Consider the following 24,718-nt stretch of genomic DNA (forward strand, 5'->3'; position numbering starts at 1 on the left):
ATGAACGAGACTATTTAAAGGACAGCACCTTTTCTTTAAGCTGGAAATGCATCTGTGCTGCTTAAAGAAATATATTTCTTATGTTCATAAACTTTTCATTAAATGATCATTTGAATGTTTTGAAAGCATTTGCTTTGATCCAGAGTATGGTAATTTAAAATGCTATTGAGTGGGGGCAAGATGCTGGAAATCCTCTTTTGCATGTAGCACTGAACAGAACACCTCCAGTTGGGACTTATTTAGGCAAAATGCTCTAATATGACATGATGAAATCAAAATATCCCACAAGGTAAACAAAAGTGAATTTTTTCCTATAACCTTTCGCAGTAGTGGGCTAATGCAGTTTTAGACCAGGTCAAATTCTACCAACTTTACTCCCTGAGTGGTTGCACTGAAATATTTGGAGCATTCAAGGGATCAAAGGAGTAGCTGCCCATGTAGATTCTTGGTCATCACCAATGGCAAACTGTTTAAAAATCAAGTAGATGAAATTCTGAACCAGTCATTTATCTGAGACCCATTTCTATTTCAATTTTGTTAAAGACAGATTAGGTGGTTCTCTGGTGTGTGTTTTGAGAGTAAGCAGATGTGCTGCTCAGTTTATATCTGGCACCTTAGAAACCCTGCCAGTCAGTGAAGGTGCTTCTGTGTGTGCTGGGGACTGGGTGTGCCTTACTGATGTAGCTTTTTATTCTGTTTTTATTCCTTTAGTTCTGTTCTTTTAGAATGGCATATGCAATGTTAATACTTTACATAAACACTGTGTTTTAGCATGTTGTCCAGTTAAGTTTATGCAAAAATTGTAGTGCTGTTATAATTCTTACCATATATGCAATAATTTTGATATAGTGGAAGGTTTGTTTTGTACTGAACGACAGTGTAGAGACAAACAAAGGATTTTTTTGGTCTTTTATTATTTATTTGTCTTTATTATCGTCTTTTCCCCCCACAATTAGTGTTGATTTTTGTATGCAAAGCAGTTGTTTTGCACCTCGCTGTATATGGGCAGTAGCACTCATGCAGTCAGGAGGGATTACCACAAAGCCAGTTCAGTTGATAGAATACACTTTAGAGTGAGCTCTTATTTCTTTTCCTGCTGCTGAAAATAGGAAGTAACTAGAGGAAAATGGTCAGGTGTTGGTTTCCTGACAGATGATACACTGGAGAATGCCAGGACTCTGTATGTGGCATCTGTTCTTGTCTTCCCTTATTGTTTTTATTGGAAACCAAATGTATGTGAAACCATTGAGTGAAGCTGCAGTCAGATGGTCTAGGTTGCTTAAACCCTACCACAGAAAAGAGGGAATTCAGATCCAGATAACCCACATCATTCCCAGCAGACGGGGAACTGTGTTCCCACCTGAACTGTGCCCAGGAGCTGCTGGCACAGTCAGGTGAGTCCTACTTGGCACAGGCCAAAATGTGTCAGAGATATTTTAACAGTACAGGCATTTCCTGAGAACTTCCCTGCCACCATTTAGTTTTCTAATACAGGTGTAGTTGTCAAATGAATGAAAAAGAAATCACTGCAAAATGTTAAATAAACTTTAAAAGTTGGTATGTTTGTAATAATCTAAGATGCTTTTGTTTCCTTTCTGCATCTTTTAGGAGTTTGCCTGTAACCATACTATGTTGTTTAGAAACACAGTGAGGAGGCAGTGATACAGTATAAATTCAACCCAATTATTTTAAGTAGAAAAATGGTGAGAACTGGAGGGACTGTTGTGAAAAAAATTCCTATTTCAAAGATCCACAGTTGGTAGTGTGTTGCATAATTTTCATGTGATCTTGCCCTTGGTCTCCATGCCATTGCATCTCCTTTGTTTCTCTGACACTTTCACCTCCCAGTTACCACCTTCTGCTTCACTGAGTACCTCTGACTAGTGACTCAATTTCCAGAATATCTTTGAGATATGAGCCATTCCCCCTTTGTGTTTCTGCAGTCACCCACTTGACCCTGAGCTATTTCTCGGGTCTAGTTCCACCAAGAAATCATTGTGCCTCAACAAGCCATATGGCCACAATCAATTCCACTCCCCATCCCAGCTTATCTTTATTACTGGTGGAGGGCAGGGCAATAATTCCTGGTCTTGCAGTATCAGACAGAAGGAAGAAGAACCAAGATTCTGTGGGTCTCACTCCAGCTCCAGGGTCATCCACTCCCTATCCTGCAGTGTCTCCTGGTGTTTCTTGATTGGCTTCTGTGGAAGAATGTTATACAGACTTTTCACTGGGAGGAGACAAATCACATACTCGGGCTTTTATTTCTCTGTGCGTTAAGCCTGGAGAGCAGCCTGCCATCAAAAATCATATTTAGGCAAGTGTTAAGCTCTTAATAAAACCTGCAGATAGAATAGGCCAATTCCTTTTCCCCCTGGAAAGAACCCTGTGAAGTAGCAAAGCACATTTCAACTTTCTGAGAGAGGAGGAGGGACTAACACTATCTTGCTGGCTAAAGAAAGGAGTTGGGATAACACTAAGAAAAAACCCATATTAAAAACTGCAAAACCCCTCAGATCTTGCTACAAGCTGTTCAAGTCTCAAATTAGAGCTGTGTCCCTGTTCATCGACCTCTTAGAATAAATATACCTGAGGGAACTACCAGGAAAAACAAAGAAAATCTTTTCTTTTAATGTTTTTCTTATAAAATTAACCTCCTAGCATTAGTTAAGCACAGATCTTCAACAGTTAATTTATGTTCAGGAAAAAGAGAAAGTATAAGAACGTTTTCAACCTACATTCCTTGCAGTGATTTCTGTAAGTGGTGGTGTTTCTTTACCAGTGCTTCCATTATTACTTTCCATTTGCTGTAGTGTGTTTAATTTCATACCTTATAAAACATGAGAAATTTGTATTGTATATCCTGTTTTGCTAGTCTTATGGTGGTCATTTCATTTGATTACTATCAGCTTTTATTATCCTCTGATGCCTGGACATGTATTGCATTTGTTACTGTGTGGAAATGGAGCCTTGCCAAAGCCAAACAGACTGGGCCAGATGCATCCTGGTGTAACTTGAATTTACACACAGGAATGAATTTGGCCCAGTCCATTTTAATTGCTGTGTTACTCTACTGTAGATTAGAAATAGATTGGATAGCTAAACAAATGGTTATCCTTTCTGAGGAATTAATTTAAGCCATTCTCTTCAGAAAAATTAGTTTTAAAATTCACCAAATAGTACCTACAAAACTGTTAACAAAAATACTCTATAAGGAAGAACACAAAAATCTTACTCTTATAAGGATAACAAAAAGAATTGTCACTGAGCAGTTTCCACAAAATGAGAAAGATTGGTAAAATTCATTAAATATTTGTACTTAATTGCAACATGGGTTTCTTTGTGGTATTACTTAGGCCAACATGTGAATAGAAGTAAAAAAAGTGTCAGGTGCTTACAAAAGTAGTTAGAAACTTCCCATACACATACAGAAAGTGATTTTGTTATATTTGAAATTATTAGAACAGCTAATTGATACTGAGGAATTAAGAATTACTCACCGAAAGGTTATTTATATTTTTCTGGGAAGCATGGGGTATTAATCTGTATTAGTCTCACTAATCTAAATCAAAGTCACCTCTATTCTAGAAATAGTTAATGCACTTCTGATTTTGAGCAAGTGTGTTGAAATTCTTTTATTAGGTATGTCAAGTAAACAAACTCTCTCCTAATTGCCCTTGGCTGTGTCATTTTTTGCGAGGCCAGGACTGGAATGGATGAAGCTGTCAGGAGTCTCTTGAGGTGGCTCACAGCAGGTCAGGGGAGCCAGTGTCACAGAGCCAGAGGTTTTTAGTACCTCCTTGGATAGATTCTGTAGCCTGCCTGTGCAACCTGTTCCACTGTTTGCTCACCCTGACAATAACTGTCTTTCCCCTCAAGTTTAAGTGCAATTTTTTGTCTTTCACTTTGTGTCAGTGAGCACCACTAAAAGGAGTCTGGCTGTGATTTCTTTATTCCTTTCACACACACAGCTCCCCTGGTAGATATACATTTATCAGCTCCTCTCCAGGCTGAGTTGTCACAGGTCCCTCAGCCTCTCCTCAAATGTCAGATGCTCAAATCCTTTGATTATCATGATGATTCTGTCTCTCTTCCTGCTATTTGGAAATGGGAAAGGTCATTAGATATTAAATAGACAACTGAAAGATTCTGGGAATGATTTTGCATTTATGCTATTAAATTGAAAAGCACTTGGAGAGCTACTTACTGTCCTTAAATGGGTGCTTGATTTATGTTCCTAACAGGACCAAAAATTGCAGATGCACTTAACAGCAAAAGAGGAGCATCATAAGAAACTGAATGAAGTTGAGAGGTGTTATGCTACTATTGCATCTCGGTTTGGGATTGTGAAAGGTGTTCATGGGAAGCTAGAGCACAGTGGTATGTATGTCTTAAAAGCCTTCCAGCACTTGCTTTTGCTGTGCTTTGATGACAGTCAGTTGGAGACACTTGAAAACTCAGAAAAATAGCAGCTACCCCCATGCCAAGCATCAGATATATTGGTAGGTTCCTCAGTGCTCTTTGCTGATCCACTGCTACAGTGGTGTGTGTGACCACACTGGGAATTATATTGAGGAACTATCAAACAAAAAAAAACCCACCCCCAAAACACCAAAAAAACTTTTCAAATATTGAATCTCACTAAATTTTTTGTTTCTGCCTGAAATAATTTTTTTTTATCAAATCTCATTTCAATGAACTGGCAAGCTATTCTTTGCATATTTGTGGTATTTCAGTACCTCAAATTACTTGTGTTCTAGTTTTAGAATTTTAAATCCAGAACATTATTGGCTAACCAGTGTCCTGCTGATTGTATTTCAAAGCTAGAGAGTGAGCACATGACTTTAGCTGAAAAAGAATTTTACCAGTTTCAGCCTGCTTGTTGTTCTGGGGGATTTTCCTAAGTTGTATCAGAAGATAGCTGTTATGTTCATCAGTATTTTAATTTTTAAAGCACATATTCTCATTCAAAGCTGCAGAATTGCTTATGGTGCTGTAAGGCTGTAAGCCATCATTCCCCATGATGGACCATCTCTAGCAGAAAAGGAGAGGCCATTCTGGGTGTCTGCAGTTCTTGTATGCAAGTGCCAGAAAACTATTGAGGAAAATAAAAAAGATTAGGGGTGAAAAATAGAAATCAGGAAACAGAAAAGGATGAAGGGGAACCTCAGAGGATCGAAATACAAAGATTGAATAGAGCTGTCTGAAAAAAGTACAGGAACCAGTAAATATCTTCAGCTTTTCATTGTGGAATTTCAAGCAATTTCAGCTGTATAAAGTTTGAGAGAAAATTCCCCCCCCCCCCCTTTCAGCAGGAACAGAAGTCATTCTTAGAATTTTTTGCTGTGCTAGCCTCTGGTTTTTTTTCTGTCTTCCATAGCCTATGTGCATGTAACTCTGTACATCTGTTAACTCAGTTATTAATTTGTTCTGTGGCCCATTATGTTCTGTGTTAGTCTGAAAATAACTAAACTCATCAGAAAATTACAAGAAAGTCTTTAAAAAAATAAAACCAATATTAAAAGTTATATTAAAATAACATTGTAAGACGCTGAAAATTAAATTACAGTTATAAAAGACAAGCCAACATACAGAAAAGTCTTAACTCATTGTTTGAGGTATAGACAATGGTTACCACCTGGTATAATTCTCCAGTGTGGTATCAAACTACACAGAAAACGTAGTTGAATTATATTTGTAGTTTTAGGTTTATTTAAAAAAATAAATTATATGCACATATATTGAAGTTAGAAATCAAGTGTTTGTTCAGATGTGAAGTTATTTGTTAACATGCTTTGACTTTTTTTTAAAGTGCAGGAAGCCATACAGCACAATAAGAAACTAGCATCAGTGAATAAAAGACAAGAGACTGAAATAAGTAATCTGAAGGAAGTGAGTACAGTGCACATTTCTGAATGGAGAATGATCCTTGCGGGTCCCTTCCAACTCAGAATATTCTGTGATTCTTTGGGTCTTCCAAAAGCTGCTGATGTATTAACAGAAGTAGTGAACAAGCAGCAGAACTGTTTTTCATTCTGTGACTAATGGCTCAATTAACATCCACAGGCACCTCAGTTAAAACTGGAGCAGCTCTGAGAATTTTCTGTAACCTGTGAATTTTTATTTACCTCTACATTTTATTGCATTACATTACATTACCTCTACATTTTATTTACATCTACAATGCCCTCCTTGTTTCTTGCTAATTATTAACCTCTCTTCTTCCTGTGCTGTGCTGCCTTTCCTCTCTGTCTGTGGGGAAGGTAGCAGTGGTGTTTTCAGTGTAGTCTGAGGTACAACATGAAGAGCAGTTGCCATGGAGGCGAGCTGGTGCCTTGAACACGGGATAAAATGTGTAACTGAATCCCTCAAGTGGGAGAGTTTTGTGACAAGGCAGCTGAGACATCAGATTATGGTGATTCTGTTCACAAGGAAGTTGTCACTAAGCTCTTTTCTCTTGCCTCTATTCAGGAACTCCTCTTTGCCAAGTACATTTTTGAGTTGCTCTCTTGAACACAGGTAATAGTGGAAAGAATAATGTTCTTTTCCCTTTGAGCTGTTTCTTGAGAGCTGACAAGAGAAAAATAAAAGGACATTCAAAAGTCGGAATTGTTGTGTAAATTCAGTATCTTTCCACACCACATCTCTTCTTTGTATCTCCTTATCTTTTTATTTTCCTCCTTTTAATTTTTTTTTCTCCTTTAGATTCTGCAATGATTTTATGTAGGGATCAAAAGTGTGATTATCTCAACTTCTTGGCCTAATGTTGATCCCCAGTTTCCAGATGATTGCTTTGAATTCCCATGGAATCTTTGCCAAGTTTGTGAATGTTTTTGAAAACAAAAAAGTGCAGGGGGAGAAGATAATTTGTACATGAGGAAAAGGGAGTATCAGCATTTTATATTTGGGTTGTATTGATCCAAAAATGAATGTTTACCTCTCTTTGCCTGAAAAATGGGATTTGAAGGTACAAAAGTACTTGAAAATTCTCCCTGGGTCTACTGTTGTTTCTTTTCTTCTTAAGAGCATGTAGCCTCTTATTGTTAAGGTTCTTTGGAGTATGATTCCAATAAAAGCCAGACTTTAAGTTTATCTTGAAATATAGACATCTTGAGATTTTAAAAAATTTGTTTCATTCTTACCTTCTTTAGTGCTTGAATTAATTTTTATATTTATTACATGGAGATAGTGTAGCCACAGTAAAAAATAACCAGGAATTCAAATTGGATTTTTAGTTACATACTAGAATGTAACATGGCAAACCTCAGTGTCAAAAAGATGAAGTTTTGAAGTGATCAAAGATTTCAGAACTCTTACTATCAGAAAAGCAGACTGAAATCCACAGTAACGGTGCAGCAGAACAGTGGAAAAATTCTCAAATTAATTTCTATATCACAATTAGCTCTTATAGTATTTAAAAATGTTTATTTAGCTGCATAATTCAAATGATATGTTATATATAAAAACTATATATATTTATCTGGAATATTTGATGGCTGGAAGAGAAACAGAAAAATATTGGAAGGTGTCAGTGGGGATAACTTTCCTCTGTAGGAAAACCATGTTTGTTAGGGTGCTGATATCATCATTACTCTGACGTCTGAGAGCAGCTTTGTCTGTGCATTGTGTACACTCCAACTCTGTAATTCCTTTAAAAAAAGGAAAATTATTTGCATGTGACAGAAACATCTAAAATGCAGCATATCTTTATTGTAGTACATTGTAAATAAGAAAGTGAGGAGTTTTAGAAATATTTTAGCATCACAGTAAATTGGATTCATTACTTTTGTTGAGAAACTAAGAATAATTAATTACTTAGCATTCTCTGAGGATAAGTAATTTGAGAGGTAAGAAAACAGAAATGTTTAAGAAAATTTTACAAATTTGTGAGTAACATAGGTGTGAGAGAGAAATTGAGATTTATGTACTCCAGCAGTCAAATATATTATTTGATCCACTCTTTTTTTCAGCTGTACTCTTGATTCTTAAGGTCATGAAGGGTTATGAATTTTAAATAAATACTGTTAGATAAGCAGAAAAAGGGGGCCAGCTGAAACTTAATCCAGCTTCCTCAGTTCAGCAGGAAATGCCTTTATTGTATTTATTTCTGAATTTCTTATTGGATTTAGTAGTTGACCATCTTATTCTGAACAGTCTGAACTGCGATATTTAGAAGAGTTTTGAAAAGGGATTACCAGGCTGTTTTCACTTGCTACATAGCTGAAAGAAGTCATGATATCAACAGCACAATTTGGGACAACTTCTAAAGCTGGTTTTATCTGCCTTGAGACTTGACTGACCTCTAACAGCTCTGACAACTTCTGGGTTCAAACTTCTTTCCTCTGTAGCCTCAGTGCTGGAATGGGAATGACTATCCATGGTACTAAAATCTTAATTTGGTTGTCAGCTCTTATCACAGCCATTACTTTCACTCAGACCTGGATGATCTCACACATTTGTTCTTAATGGGAATGTGAAGCTAGTGAATGCTATTTAACATTTATGGATAAAAATAAACTAATCTCCAATTTTAATGAATTTGCACGTGTGTTATGAAGGTGTTAAATATGTACAACAGTAAACCTGAGTGAAATTGAGGTCTCTTATGTGAAGGTTTGCTCTTCTGGAGTTTTAGGAAAGAAAGATTATTTAGAGAGGTTGTAATTTCCTCTTGACATTGCTTGCTTCAAATCCAGTTCCTAAATTGTAATGTAATGGACTGTGGCAAAATTTCCTTTCAGTAAGATTTGTTTTTGGATTTGAACATTTTGATATTCAGTGTGGTGGATTCTTTTCAACCCCTGTGAAAATGTTTGCACTGATATCTGGCCAACAAGAAGGTTTCTGTCATTCTGCTGCTTAAAAAACAGCTCTGCTGCTCAAGATCCAAAAGAGTAGAAGAGGGTTGCAGCAATCCGGGAAGAAAGCAAACAGATATAGGTGTAATTTTGAATACAGGTTAAGTTTTCCTAGGGTGTCAGTCCTGGGCAGTGATTGCATCTGCCTGTGCTGGCTGCTTTTTCAGTCCCACACCACTTCTTTATGCTTTGTGTGGCCTCAAGGGAGAGTGGAATTAATATTTTGTATTGAACAAAACTATATTTTGCAAAAAAAAAACCCCAACTAACCAAAAACCACAAACCCCAAAAAACCCCAACCAAGAATATGGAAGTTTTAGCTTAGACCAGCTTGGGGAAGTAAAGCAGGTTTGAGGAGCAGGACTGGGATTTTGGGACACTCTTGACTTCCACTGCCATATGAAGTGTTTTTGAAGGCATATCCCTAAGCATTGGCTGCTAGCAGCAGATCAAGGGAATGGGTTTAAAGCTTTATCATTCTCTCTCAGCACACTCCAGAACTGATACAATTATTTTTCACAATCAACATACTTTCTAGATTTTTGGATACTGCTTGTGATTTGTGATAATGAGAAAAAGCTACTAGGAAAAAAAAAAGGCAAGACTTTTGGGGTGGCATTTTAATTAATTTCAGGGTACAACAAAACATGTATGTATGTAGAAAATTTTTTTTTTAATTTTTTGCGGCTACAAACCTTGTGATTTCACTCATCATGAAAATCTTTCCTATTAGTTTTGGTGGTTTCATTTGTGTGGAGGTTTTTTTTGGGAGTTTGTGTTGGGTTCTGGTTTTGGTTTTTCCTGCCTACAGGTTTGTATTAGCAGATTTGGGGTTGTTTCCAGATGGATTCTACACACCCACTTGCCATTACAAAGAAGAAAATACAATCATGTTTTCTACCTCAAGGGCATGACTCGTGCTTTCCCCATGACAAAATAAGTTTTTTCTGCACACTATATATAAAGCGTGACTTCTGGAAAACAGCTGGCATCAGATCCATGGCAGGCTTTTGCACCTGCTGGTGTGGCACCCAGCCTGTGAGCTGGGCTTTGTCCCACTCATCTGCTTCTCTGTGCAGGCTGCCATAGGGCACCTTTGCACTTGCACAGAGTTAGAGCAGCTTGCACCTACTGCCACTTAGCAGCAGGAACCTGGCATGGTTCATTCCAGCAAAAGCAGTACGAGTGAGATATGTCTGTATTGCAAAAGATGGGGAAATCCTAACTAGCTTTCAGAATAGAATAATTATAATTGAAAAGCATTGCTGGCTTTCAGTTCTGTAATTGATTCTGCAGTTACACTTAGGACTTACTAGATCATTTTAAATTTATGGCTAAAATACGTGAGAAGTAAAGCCTCTAGCAAAAAAAAAAAATTGATTTATTTAAAAGTGCTACCTATACTTGTACTTTCCATAAAACTTTGTGAATTTCAGCTGCAATGTAATCTTTCTTTCTTCTTTTGTACTGTTCTATGATTTTGTCCAGAACAGTTAAACCACTGGCCTGTGATAATTCTGTGTGTGATAACCGAAATTCCAGTTTTGTGAAGAAAAGTTAAACAGACCAAACTTAGTTGTTAGATAAAACTATGACCATTCTGAATGCTTGGTTCACCACTATGGCATCATGGAGAATTCTTGATGCTATCTGTGAGCAGCATTCATAACCTCTGCTATTTGTCTGAGTAAACGTCAGAGTGCTCAAGGAGAGAGCGATATTAACCAGACTACCTTGCACCAGGATGGGAGGGGAGGGGGAGAGCAGGGCACAATATTTATGGCTCCAGGAACTATAAGTTGTAATTTAATGAGATCAAAGAGTTTGCTGTTTATTTGCTGCACTAGGAACTCTGAATAAACTGGTTGCAAAACAGATACAAAAAAAAAGGTAAAAAAAAAGCTGCAGGATATCTAAAAGAGGATAAAGACTATAAAATCAAAGGCACCATGTTGTAGGACCTTCTAATATAAAATTAATTTAGCATTCTCTTGAGATTAAGTAATTAATGTTTCAGGAAGAGCAAAGATCCTCCAAATTTATAGCCAGTTCCTGTTTTTACCAGATAATCACTGTTCTCTGCTTTTTTCCTCCTCATTCCCAAGAATGTACGCTGTAGTTACAATAGTAATTCCTATTGTACACATGGGTAAAGAATATTTTGCCAATATCAACCCAATGTCCACTTCTCATATACCTCTTGGAAGAGAAAATAATAAATGATGAAGTAAATACTTCAAAGAGATGAAACACATTTTACCTTAATAAACTTGGAAATAAAGTGGAAATAAACTTTTTAGTCACGTGTGAAAAGTTTGAGGTTTAGTAAGTCAGTTTTACACATTTCAGTACCTGTAATTTATTCTGTTGTTTCCATACGTTATTTCAAAGTAGGGCATAACCAGGATAGTTTAAAAGATTTGTCTCTGTTTTGAATTGCAATGCCTATACTGGATGAACTATTTATATGTGTTTCCTGTGTTAAGGAACTGAAGAAAGTAACTACAGACTTGATAAGGTCCAAGGTCACCTCTCAGTACAGGGTGGGAGAAGAAAACATCAATCTTGCAGTGAAGGAAAAACAGTTTCAAGAACTGGAACAGAAAATCAGAATGGTATTTTGGATTTTAAACAAATTAAAGTTTTGGTGAATATTTTCTGTTCTTCATTCAGGAAACCTCCTGGAAATGATCCCTGATGGATACAGATAGTGATTAATTTCTGTTATATTGCATATACATTATAATGAATCTATTTCCACTATAAACCTTTCTTAGGCAAATAAATGCGGTATGAATATCAGTATAATTTCATAATAAAAAAATGGGTAAGGAGACATTAAAAAATAATTCAGTTTCTTTAAATAACCTCATGTGATAATTCACTATACCACATTCATACTATATTGTTAAAGAAAATAGACATTGATTTTAAATGCCTTTTACTGTTCTTCGTGCTCTTTTCTTTTTTTAAGGAGACAGCAGTCAGTAAAAAAGTTCAAGAAGAAAACACTCACATTAAAGAAGAAAAGCTGGTGAGTTGTAAATACAGCTTCACTATTTAAAAATCACTAACGAATGTAGGTGCTATATTTCATGCTTAGGTTTCTTATTATACTGAGCTACAAAAACTAGTTAATTTCACTTGTTTACACTTCAGAAATACTTTAATACTGTCCTAAGTGGTGTCTTACTGCTCAGTTTTTAGAAAAAGTATTACCAGAACAAAAGTCCATGGTTTGACACTTTATTCCAAGTCTTACGTTATGTCTTTTGAGTTCAGACAGGGGAAATTTGGTATTCCCATGAAACACTTGTCTACATGTGGGTTCAGTATAAATAAGCAGTAAGGCTAGCATAAAATGCTGTTCTGCTTTCTGTGAAGAAAAGTTCAGTTTATTCTAACATTGCTGGTAATGAAACCAGGTAAAATGGAAATAGTGTGTCAATGGTACATGAAGGAAATTATGTTCCATTCATACAGAGCATATACATTTAGACTATTAAGCAACACCTTTATATCCCTGAACAGAGTTAGGACTCTCTTCTCTTGCCAACTCAGGTATATTCCAGGAAAAAAAATCCTTTATAAAAAAAGGCTGTGGAGTCAATTATCAAATGTAGCAAAAGAAATTTTTGTTCCCCATAATAACAGCATAAGGTACTGCTTTACAGAACATTAAGCGTGAAAAGGGTGGTTGATTTTTTTCCTTTTCTTGAGCAATTGCAGAACTTTCACACTGCAGTTCACTAAAGGAAACGGGTCAGAGAAGTGTATCATTCTTGGTGCCAGGGAGGGACAAAAGCAGTATCTTGCTGGCATGCCCATAGAGCACTCATCCAGCAGCACTCTTCCAATTTATAAAAGCCTGCTTGCATTTTGAGCTTGCTTTTAACAAATACTTGCCAATAAAAACATGGAAAAAAATGAGAGACATACTCAGGCTTCATTACTCTCCCAGCCCTGAGTGCACTAAAAGGATTTCTGTGGAGATGAATGGAGCATAATTTGTGGAGCATATTTGCTGTGTTATCTAGGAGAAGGATTCTGGTTTGCATCTCTCTCCTGTTCTGTGTGAATTGCTAGGGTTTGTTTGGTAGGTTAGTTTGAACTTACGGAAGGGTTTGGTGTATTCTGGAGAGGGCTCTAATGTAGAGATGAGCTTCATGTTTCCTCCAAGTGTTTGGGTTTGAAGACATGGATTTCTGTGTTGTGGAGCACTCATAATTCACCTTGATTAACTGAAATGTTGGCTTCAGTGGTTCTTGGACTTAGGCTAGAAATACCATCTAAAGTACAGCTGATTTGTACTAAACTCCATGAGAAAAGCAGGCTTGTCTATTTGAGAGAAAACTGTCCTAGATTTAAAAGATGTGGCCAGCTCTGCTACTGACCTGTTGGATGACACTGGCCAAGCAATTCCCCATCTCTGCAGTTCAGTCTTCTGGATGTAAAATTGAACTAAAAATAAATTAACCTTCAGTTAAAAAAATACTATTTATACATGCATGAAAAGGAATGGGAGTACACTAAAATATTGATTTTATTTTTATTAGATAGCTGTATCTTTTTATCCAGTAGAACGAAAACTAGAATAATTTGAAAACACTTTGGAAGTACGTCAAAATACTTTGTTTTAATAATATGTTCATCTCTCAATGTATTTTGAAGCAACTGAGCACATCTAAGACTCCTTTCTACTGAAACTCGGGGTTTTTTCTCTGTGTGTTTTCTTTCAGTAACTCTGTAAGTGGTCTTGAGGGGGTGATGATTGGCTTGTCTGGGTCATTCACTCTGTCTTTCAAACCTTGGAAATATGTTTTGTAGTGTTCAATAAAATTGGCTCAGTTTCCAGCAGACTGCAATGCACTTCATGGCAGCACTCATGGCACCTTCATCAACTCAAATCAGCTCACTTTGGGTGCCTTTTTTTTTTTTTTACAATTTCCCCTTCATGAAGTAACAATACAGTCTTGAGGAAGGTACCACAAAAGTTCAAACCCTGACAGTAAGATGTGATATGACAGTAAGAGCTGAACCATATGATGAAAAGCTAATGGGTAGTGGTTCACATCTATTTAATTCAGAAGATACAGAATAATTTCATGTTAGGGTGATCCATTTATGGAATAATTTCTTTTGGATTTTCCATATTTTTCAGACCTGTGATATGATAAGATAACGTTATTCTGTTTGTCCTGAATAGAAATCACAGTGGGATTGGATTTGATTTATTTTATCCAGATTTGCACTGAAGAATGTATAAAGATTGAGTAGATTTTATTTTAACTATAGGAAAATTTTCTGAAAAAGAATGTTATAATAGTTTATAATAATGTTAACTTCTCCAAGGTAAAAGGTTAGAAAAGTGGGTGTTCTGATTTCTCACTACAGATTTTCCCCAATGTTGAGGTTGGAGTACCTTTTTTGCCGACATGATTTTGTAAACACTGACAATTAAAAAAAATAATATAAAAAATATAAATTATCTAATGTTTAAACTTCAGCAACAAAATCTTGCTCAATATATTCTATTGTGTTTGTATTAATAAGGAAATTCTCAGCTCTCTACAGTGTGTGCAGGAGCTGCTTCAGCGAATAACCCAAACGAATGTTAGAATGGAAAGTGAATTAAAAGCACTGAAAGAAGACTATCAGGTCAGATTTTTCTCAATTAGGCAAGCTGTTACTATCTGTTATGTATTTTTTTAAGTCCAGGGCTGTTAAAGACATCTGTGTGCCTTTCAGAACTTTTGACCTCACTTCCATTGCTCCCTCAGCTCCTTAACTGTCAGCACGAGCCTTGAAGCACAGGCTGTGCTTTCCCTCTTCTCTCCCTAAAGTAAATCATGGTTGCCATTCTCAGCAGCTATTTCTAAAGGGCAAAACCAGAACAGGGTTGCTTTCAAATACTGAAATCAAATTATTTTATGACTTCTGTTTCTTGTAATTTTCATATAGGTACACATTTCTGGGCAACATTTCAGATTTCAGATCTTCGTTCATAGCTGGACCTTGTCCTCCGTTTTATTAAAGCAGAGGGCCTAAGAAAGAGCATTACCTTTAGCCCTTTCTTGCTGTGTTTTCTGGCATCATATTTATGCTAGAGGTGGGAAGTAGTCATGCTGGAGAGTGTGGTGTTGCAGCACTCCTTAGTTCCCCTTTGTCTTAGCTTAGAGCAAATTTCAGGAGGATACTTTTGAAGTGGCCCCTTTAGAAGCAACTTTAAGTGGCCTCTCCTCCCACCAGTTCAGGAGACATAAATTTCCTGTGAGAAAAGTGGAAAAAATTTATTTAACAAGCAAAGTATTCACAAACATGAAAAAAAATGAATAATATTCAACAGTGAAACTTCTCATTGTTCTGAAGAGATGGCAAATTCAGAGAGTCTTTCTGAAGTTTGGGGTCCTTTTTGTGGGTGTGTCTTCAGTTTTTTCTCAGTCTCTCTGGGGGTGGGTCTGGTGTCCACAGTGTAGCTTGGGGTGCCCCAGACAATAGACCTGGTGGTACTGAACTGAACAATAGCTGAGCAGTTCCAAAACACTTCTGGCCTCAGGTAACTAAAGCAAACCAACTAATTAAAAGCAAAGGAGAGTTCTCTTCTGCTGTCCATGCTGTAGGCAACACAGTGGGTGTGGATTCTTCACTTCCTTTTTCTGCCAAGGTCGGGATTAAACGTGTGAGAAGGTATTTCTTGTTGGGGCTCAGATGTTTATTGGTTCTTATTCTACAGTCTCACAAACCCTGAGTTCTGCAGCACTTCACTCTAACAAACTAAAAACGGAGCTGTATCTCCCTCTCTACAAGGCCTTTTAAGGATGAACTGTCCAGTTAAGAAATTACACCTAAATTATTTTTACTTTTAACCCAATAAACAACCACCCGTGCCCCCAGTGTGGGCTTTTTTATCCAATTACATCAAACCACCCAAACCCATAGAGAAGAAGGTGAAGAAGAAGGACCATCCACCCTAAAACTTGTATCTTGCTTTATATATATTACTGTATTCTAAACCCCTAAATTCTCAGTCTCCAGCCGTGTGATATCACACACTTCTATTCAAACTCCACACCCACAATCCCAGTTCTGTCATTCCATTTTGGAAGCCTTCTCCATGGCCTCAGGTCAATGCAGTGTTCTCTTGGGGATCAGTGCCTGTCAGCACAGAAAGTCTGAAATTCTCAGTAACCAGGGTTCCAAGTGGGTGAGAAGGATGCAGGGGAGCAAGTGCAATTTCTGCAGACAACCTGCATGCTGCTTCTCACCCCCTTCGCTCTCAGAACCAGTCTTGAAGGTGTAGAACTTAATATTCAGCATAAACAGAACAGATGACTGGGGATGCAAGCATCATAAAGTCACTCTAGGACACTCGGCATGTAAAAGCAGCTCAGAAGAGTTCAGATTCCACATTTCAGTAGCAGTCAGAGCACTGAAGATTAAGGTCATATCCATTCCCATCAGAGTTACCATGCAGAGTTCAGGTACAACCACTGTCTGGACTATTAAAAATTATGAGCTACTGTTTGCCCAGACATAACCACAACTGTTCCACTCTTTGAAGCCAAGGTTTTGAACTGGGAGTTCTGTTAATTTCAAATTGAACTTCCAGTGTGGATGTATACTTTTGTTTCTGAATAAATGCTTCTATGCTAACTTGAAATAATTCACTTTACTCTTAACATGGGTAAGTAGTTTGCTTTCTGCCACAATATAAACATAGGACTTCTGTACTTTGATGAAACAAGTAAGGTTGAAGGTGAGCTGTGTTCTCCATAAGAAAGTAGCTAAAACCTCCCTAGGAATTAAAGCATCTGCAGCATTTTTACAAAGATTAACTGAACAACCCCTTGGCTATAGAATTACCTAAAGCAGCATGATTTTCTATAGCTTCTGTTATTTGAATATTGGTCCAGTGAAACAGCTGGATTACTTGCTCTTGATATAATCCTGGTTTTTGTTAAAGTAAGAAGGTAATGTGCTTTTTATTTTTAAGCTAATTGGAATTTCTTTGGAGATTAAAACAGAGGCTGGAGATAATTAACATATATAACCCTACTGGTGATGACGTTCATAATACAGGAACCCTTTAGTCCTTTGTGTCAGGACTATTGAATAGCAAGTCTATTTTCAAGTGCCTTTTTCTGATAGCATTTCTGAGCTATTGTTCCCCCTCTCAGATAAAATTTATAGTATGCCTTAAAGCTCCAGCTAAAACAGTAAATGGTATCTCTGAATCTTCTCTTTGAAGACTGCGCATAAATGTCTACAAGTATGGCTTGTTTTTGTTCTTGTTGAGGTATGGATGGAGGACATGTCTCTGTTTTGCAGCCTGTGCGGGCCAAAAATTGATTTCTGGTTGCAATTATGCTAATTCTGATGAGAGCCTGCTCTGATCTGGGTCTGCTTGTATTAGACATTGGGAAGGTATTACTGTTTTCAATTTTTCTAACTACAGCACAAACCACTGCTGGTCATCAAAGCTTCAGTGCAGTCCTCAAAGGTAACTTCAGGCATAAATACTTCAGATGAAATGGGTGTTACAAGGTATGGATAACCAGTCTGAGGCTCTTGGTTCAACCTTCATTACTTAAACTGATGTAAATAGACCTTTTTTTTGCCTTTTTTTTTTAATAGGGAGCCGAATATATAACTTTAAAAAAATATTCTTAAACAGATGACAGAATACTTGAGAATGCAAGGAATTCAGGTGTTCCCGTCTGTACAACTGGCTTTAACATGTGATCAGTTCCATACATCTGCTACTTCTGAGATTTGCCCTAAGAGCTATGTTGTGAATAACTATAATCGTCAATCACCAAAGAAGTTGCATTTCAGGTGCAAGTGAAAGTATCCTTGGAGTTAAGAGGAGCTTCATCAAAGACAGGAGATCTTGGATTCCTGGTTTATACAACTGGATGAAAGAGTCTACATCAGAGTGGGATTATTCAGACAATGTGTTGCTGAATTGTCCCATTTTTGGAAATACATAATCTGTCAAAGAAGATCCGTTATATTCTTACGCACAACTTTTTCCATGTGTACAAAAGTGCAGGGTGGTTTGAATTTTCCTACTGTTAATACCTGTAAAGTATCATTTTTAGCAGTGTAGCTAAATTAACATAGACGTTTTTTAATTGGTGCTAAGTGAATCAAAAAGTTGACTCATTTTTGATTAAAAGATTCGGTAAAAAGGAATTGGTTTGGAGTATTGCCTCCATAACATTTTTCAAGTGGACTTTGAAGAAGCTCAGCAGAATCATAAATATGTAGCTGGTAATAGCTCATGCATTCAAGTTATGCTTACATTATCAAGTATATTTGTGTCATCTATATAGCAGGTAATGGAATGCAGTGACTCTTATCTTCCATATTGTTTGCTATAAAAATATGATAGGATAAAAATTCCAAGAGTACTGATACGTGTGTGAAGTTGCTGGTGATTTACACAAGACTCTTTAATTTAGTACAGGAAAGCTGAAAGAGTTAACCCAAAAGTACAGTTATGGTGGTATAAAACTTAATATTATTGTTATTTCAATGCACTCCTATTTCAGTGACCTAATAAAAATAAATTAAAGTATAATAAGATATATCCTTCATGTTGCAGTAGATATGCTTTAGAATGTAAAGATTATATAGCTTATAAGAGAGGTTAATAAACAATTTAGGACAGAAAAACTGATTATAATTTTTTTTTTTTTTTTCCTATCAGTATACAGTAGTTTTTTCTTTAAGTACAGTGGCTCTGGATTATGCTACATTTCATATCTCTCATCTCTGGACTTTATATTACTTTTTCAGCGCATTAAAACTTATGCAGTGAAACTGAATAATGGCAAGTGTTTTTATACCCTTTTATAGCCATTTCTTTCTTCATAACCTCCCCCTGTTTCCTGTTAGCTAAACTATAAGCACCTTTCTGTTAATTTATGAAAATTATTGTTGAGATAGCACATTATCACTGATCTGTATGGCACTTGCAGCATGTTAGAAGCAAAGGTCCAAGCAACATAAAACACATCAAAATTCATTAATGTGGTATTGATTATTTTTTGGATAATTAATTTTATTGCAGGCCCTTGAAAGAGATAATGAGCTGCAAAGGGAGAAGGCAAAGGAAAATGAAGAAAAGTTCCTTAATCTTCAGAATGAGCATGAGAAGGCATTAAGAACTTGGAAAAATGATGTAGGTTTATTAAATTAAATGCTTTAGTATAAAAAGTTTTTTGGAATAGTTGTCAAGCATTTCAGGTAATCCCTAAAAGCCAAGAAAATATCGCAGAAATAATGCAATAAAAACAACTCATTTCTTCTCCAGTAATACAGATACTTCTAGAAATTAATATTTTTTCAAGGTAGATTTAGGTTGACTTCTATGCTCTGAAAGGTCAGTGCTCTTCCTGCAGTTCTGATTTGAAAGGAATTCTTCAGTGTGGACTGAGGGTGAAAGGGGATAAGAAAAGGTGTGTGTCTGCTATGTACCCCTAGTGAATTCACCTCTGTGGACACCTAAACAATAGTTTGTCTTCTATATTTGACATTCTTTCTATTACCTCATCACTTTTAAAGAATATCTCAGTAATTATTTCATCCAAAACAATTAGCAAAATATTGTAGCTGTAAAAATTGTCTGCAATAATAAATGCATGTTTAGATGTAGGAAAGATTAATACCCCTTCAATAGGACAAGATCTGCTTAATGTGTGGAAACCAGACTCTTAGCAGCATTTGTTTAATAGTCTGTCTTTTTTATTTCTATGTGCTTGGCACTTGCTGCCAGAAAGGTTTTGATTTTGGTAGATAGATTTCCAGGGGAACTGTGGGGAAATAATGCAAAGTTGCCCTTGTAATCCTGTTGTCTGAGGCTCACTGCTTTGAGTGCAGCTACTGTAGGGATGACTGCAACCATGAGACCACAAAATAGTTGAACTGTTCTGATGCTCAGTTCCCTGAGAAGATTTGATTTCCCTGATCCCTTGGAAAATTTTATACCATAATTTCCTCTATAGATATAGGATTTTGCCATGCTTATTTCTCAGGAACGTTTGCATCTGTTCTGTAGAAGACAATTGTTATGCCTTTTCATGTTTCTGCTATGGCTAACTAGAAGTTTTGTCTCCCAAAATAAATAATCAAGGATAACATTAACACTGGTCCAGAAATCTCTGTAAATTAAGTGAAGGTATTTCTGTAAAATTGCCCTTCGATTCTTTTTACAAGTTGTAGTTTGGACCATTCAGTTAGTTCTAAATACAGAAATTTAGTTGTTACATATTTTCTGAAGGAGGATTGGGTACTTGAGGCTCTTTACAGTAGTGCTAAGCAAATTATTTGCTGTTGTGCTTTCTTGACAATATAGGTAGAGTGTGAATATTGAATGTTATATTTATCTTTGAGCCAAAAAGGAAGAAAGCTACAAATACAAATATCGCTTTTTTGGAGTATTGCTACTAGCAGTAAATGGTGAAAAAAAAAATCCCAAACCAGTTAATAAAAGCTATAATCTGTAATGGTAATGCAGTTAACATTTTGGTTGAATGAAAGAGCTCAATTACTTTGTACAAAGAAATTCCTTAGCATACTTTCTTTAAAGGATGAAGTTTCATTTGCTGGGCTGTTCATACCTTTGAAAAATGCTGGTTTAACCATTTGAACATGCAGTAAAGTGTTTGTGTGCTCTGTGTACTTGCAATTATTACAGGAGGAAAACATGAGAAGAGAAATACACACTATTAAAAATGAGCTGAATTCCCTTAAAGGACTTCATAGACATCTTGAAGATTATCATCCTCCTCCAGGAAATCAGCATTCCGAGCAAGTGGAAAATCTGCAGGTAAGTGTCTTTACTAGCTGCAGTGTGTCTTGTAAAAATCCCAGAGAACTAAAGATGTAACAGTTTTTTTAATCCTGTCATGTCCACTGATCTTCCTTTGACATGGCTCAGGCTAGAAATTTATGTGACAATAGCCCTAAATATCATTGAAACTTCCTGTACCCACAGAATGTTCTTCTTTTGTCAAGAGAGGTGTTTATAGCACAGAATCCTGAGACACTACTTCATTAATAGTTTTTTGCCTAACAGACAGCAGTTAACTTAAGCACCCTATCTTTACTAAACCCTATTTCCCATTTTCCATGTGTATTTGTCAAATCCAATTGACTTCATCTGTATATAAGTTCCCTGGAGCTGTGGAAGTAGCTCACCTGTACTCAGAGGAACTAATTTCATCTTCTCTAAAATCTGTAACAGGGGACAGATCAAAAGGTTGTTTTTATCAATACACAGGTTATCTAAGTGCTTCAATTTTAGTGTAAGAAACACCAACCTTTATGTCACACAGCATGTTTAGGAGTCATCAGAGGCACAGTGAGCTCATCAGGTGGTGAATGCAGGAGGTAAAAGACTTACATGCAGTGCAGCCTGAACTAGAATTGAGCTTGGATTGTTGGGTGAGCCAAACACATGGTGCTGGGCACATACAGGAAGTCAGCAAGTGGTTAAGAACACAAAGATGGGCTTTTGGAACAAAAGGAAGAACACTTAGCAGCTCTGTGTTATCCCATGATCCCTGCAGCTATACATATAGATATAACAGATCCCTCTGTTAGATCCCCTGCAGCCTGTGCTATCCCATGATCAAACTGGATTGCTCCACCCTTCTGTGGCATTGAAAAAATTGAGCAGTCAGAAGCCATAAGAAACTTTCTCTGTGCATTGTGTTCTGTTGTTCTGTTGAGTATTTACCATTAACTTTTACAAACAAGTAACTCTCTGTCTTCAAAGAACAGAAGACTTATTTTTCATGTATACAGTCTTGTTTGTAGTGTTAAGAAAATAGGAAGACACTGCGACTGTAAAGACAGGTAACTATTTTAGAGCTAGTCCATGAATTGTCAGTAAAATGACAAGCAGTAAAAATATTTTAGGATTTGGAAGAATATAAAATCAATTTCTTTTCAATGCACAAGCATATACATATACATGGCTGTGGTATGGGCTTAATGCAAGGGAAATTAGATTTGAAATGATTATTCATTGTGCCAAAGCTGAACTCTACAAAGAATTATGCAAATTGTGTATCTTAAAAATCACTGGTTCCTTGAATGGAAAAGGAATATTGATTTTGTTTAGGATGCAGAATCAAAGTGATAAGGCATTCATGATAAACAGTACTGGTGCTTACTAAGATCATGGCTTTGAAAGCAGAAAAGCTTAAAGCATATGCTCATAAATGCAAAAGAAGTCAGATGTCTTCCAAATATACATCTTACACTATCTTATGGCAAATTGCCACACCACTTTGTGTTGTACAATCATTAGATTTCCAAAGCTAGGCAGGTTGGACTGAGTGGAACACTGCCAAGCAGCAGATCATGTTTTGATTTGTGGAATTTCACCTTCTATCACTAATGAGTCAGCCTCTAGTGACACATAAAAGGGAAAGTGTTGGCTTGAATTTAGATCTTGACTGTGGTTCCAAATGTTCTAAGGAAATATGCTTATACTTAGTTTTACACCTAGTGCCATCTGAAATCCCTTATTTTTTATGGTTATTTGTGGGGCATGAAATCCAGAATATACTTAAACTTCTTCACACTGATCACCTCTGGAATAGTAATTAAACAAAAGATGTTTTTAAAAGAAAGGTACAGTGTCAGACCTCATTACAGACTTGGATTGCAATTTAGTTTAACCTTACCATGCTTCACATTTACTTAGATGCAGTTTGTAATTCAGCTGTGTGCCTTTAGAGAACAGGGTTACACCCACAAATGGCTTCTGTAATTCATGTGTGGGTGTATGTACAGGAAGAGCTGGTTTTCAGAAGGGCTTGAATTTCATACTATGAAATGGTCTGTTGAGGGAGAGGATATTTAGGGATATATGTGTTTCTTAGTTAGATTTTACTAAATCACAGGCAAAAAATTAATGTTTAAAAGTTTTGGGTTTTAGGTATTTTAGTTTGTCCATCTTGAACCTATTTTTTAAGGGCTGAACAGCCATTTGAATTTATTGAAAAGCAGGTTTCTTCAACCCTATCTGAAAACCTGGAATGGAAACATGAAACCTTTCTGCCTTTCTGTGAACACTTTGTCCTGTTTATTTCAGGTGCAGTCACCAGCTCAGCCCACACCAGCAAACATGGTAAGTTCACTGCACTGGCTGTCTTATTACTGTACAAAAGAGCAAGGTACACAGTTAGAGAGTGGTGCTTGGTGTTTCTGTCTGAAGAAAGAGCTCATAGAAACAAAAGATTGTAAGATAATTACAGATTTCAGGAAAGAAAAAGGAAATTTCTACTATTTGTATTCAAAAAGCTTGAAAATTATGCCAGGGCTTATAGAGCAAGGAAGCAGAATTAATTAAAAACCTAGACAAAAACAGATGCAATGTATAAAATTTCCAAGTGTGACAGGGAAAATAATGATAAAACATGAGGAAAAGAGAGAAAAATTTCAACTGAAACTTCAAATTGAGTGTGGAGGAAAATTGTTTGAGGCTCCTCCTCTATTTACCATGACTCCTCCCTCCCCCAAACCAGCAAAGCTGGGAGCATCAGGATGTTCCTGTGACCTGTAGGAAACTGTTTCTGGCAGATTTGTGTTCTACATCCCCTACTCTGCCAGCACTGCAACAGCCCCATTTTTTAGCAGTGCTGTCTCCCTGCCTCCCTCCACTCTGCAATATTCTCTGTCCTCCCCAAACTCCCCGTGCCCAAGCACAGCTCTTGTAACTCCCTCCCACATCCCAGGCTTCCTTCTGCAACACCTCCAGTCACCCAAGTATCTTCAGCTCTTTCCCACATCTTTTATGGACAAGCTCCCTCCCACATCTGCCTATTTTATTTCCTATCTTTAGGGCAAGAGCCAGCACGTGCTCCTGTCTTCAGCTGCCAAACAGTTGATGATGATAAAGGATGCATCTCCTTTTGCTTTTATTTTGGTGGCATTTTATTATCTTCACTATTCAGGCCCTAGTTTCCACAGAACTTCATTGACTGCAGCTTTCAAAACTGAACACAAATACAGAGGCAGTAGTAGACCAGTGATTTAGACTTTTAAGTAGACAAATCTTTCAGGCTTTTAGTCTTGTTGAATTTGACTCAAATTCATGTTTAAAAGCTATTTGGGAGGGAATGAGGAACTAAATGTCAGGGATTGTAAATTCAGAAGCCTTATTTGCCTATGAAATGAAGTTAAAAGTCCTGGGCATTTTGTTTATATGTGCATGTGTTGTTTTTGTGTGCATGTTGTTTATGTGTTTGGGTGTAAACAGCAGTAATGCAGGATTTTTGCACATGGAATTACTGAGTAGGTCACTGCGTGGGCCAGCAGGAAGAGGGAGTGATCCAGTCACCACATGTACAACACAAATTCCTTCCACTGAGGAATTCTGTCAAATGTATAGCTTTGTGCACTGGAATATAGCAGGACCTGAATTCTTTCCTACTCTTCTAGGGCATTAGTCTGCTTTTTTCTTTTCTTCTGTTTACATTTACTTTTTTATGCTTAAGGTCTTCATTTTCCATCAGAATTGTAAAATTAATTTTAAATCTCAGTCCTGAACTTTTTACCTAATCAGTGACTATAGTAAATAAATTACTAAAATACCTATAATCTTTTGTTCCTATGCTAGAGTAGTCAAGAACACTCAAAAGGCAATGAAATACAGGATATTCAGAAAGAACATGAGTTTATGCAGTCTGTAATAAGAAAATATGGTAATTGTGGAAATGAAGAAGAAACTGAAGTAAAAACCACAAGGGACCAATCTTCAAGCATGGAGGAATTAAAGATAGAACAAAGTAATAACCTTCCATGGATAGTAGAGATAAGTAGTATTGTTAAGAAAGGATAAA

General features: G+C 36.7%; 1 protein-coding gene across 6 annotated transcripts in view; it reads left to right on the top strand.

Moving 5' to 3' along the window:
• CCDC73 (coiled-coil domain containing 73) overlaps positions 1–24,718 on the top strand; it is a 60,383-nt gene that overhangs the window by 27,171 nt on the left and 8,494 nt on the right. For all 6 annotated transcript variants that reach the window (XM_064425969.1, XM_064425970.1, XM_064425973.1 and 3 more), the window contains 9 exons: positions 4,245–4,380; positions 5,813–5,892; positions 11,345–11,473; positions 11,833–11,892; positions 14,412–14,516; positions 18,934–19,044; positions 20,560–20,691; positions 22,969–23,004; positions 24,496–24,664. In XM_064425969.1, the coding sequence (XP_064282039.1) occupies positions 4,245–4,380; positions 5,813–5,892; positions 11,345–11,473; positions 11,833–11,892; positions 14,412–14,516; positions 18,934–19,044; positions 20,560–20,691; positions 22,969–23,004; positions 24,496–24,664 (958 nt within the window). The remainder of the gene's footprint in view (positions 1–4,244; positions 4,381–5,812; positions 5,893–11,344; positions 11,474–11,832; positions 11,893–14,411; positions 14,517–18,933; positions 19,045–20,559; positions 20,692–22,968; positions 23,005–24,495; positions 24,665–24,718) is intronic.

The sequence above is a fragment of the Passer domesticus genome, chromosome 6 (genome assembly GCF_036417665.1).
Source record: "Passer domesticus isolate bPasDom1 chromosome 6, bPasDom1.hap1, whole genome shotgun sequence".
Lineage (NCBI taxonomy): Eukaryota > Metazoa > Chordata > Aves > Passeriformes > Passeridae > Passer > Passer domesticus.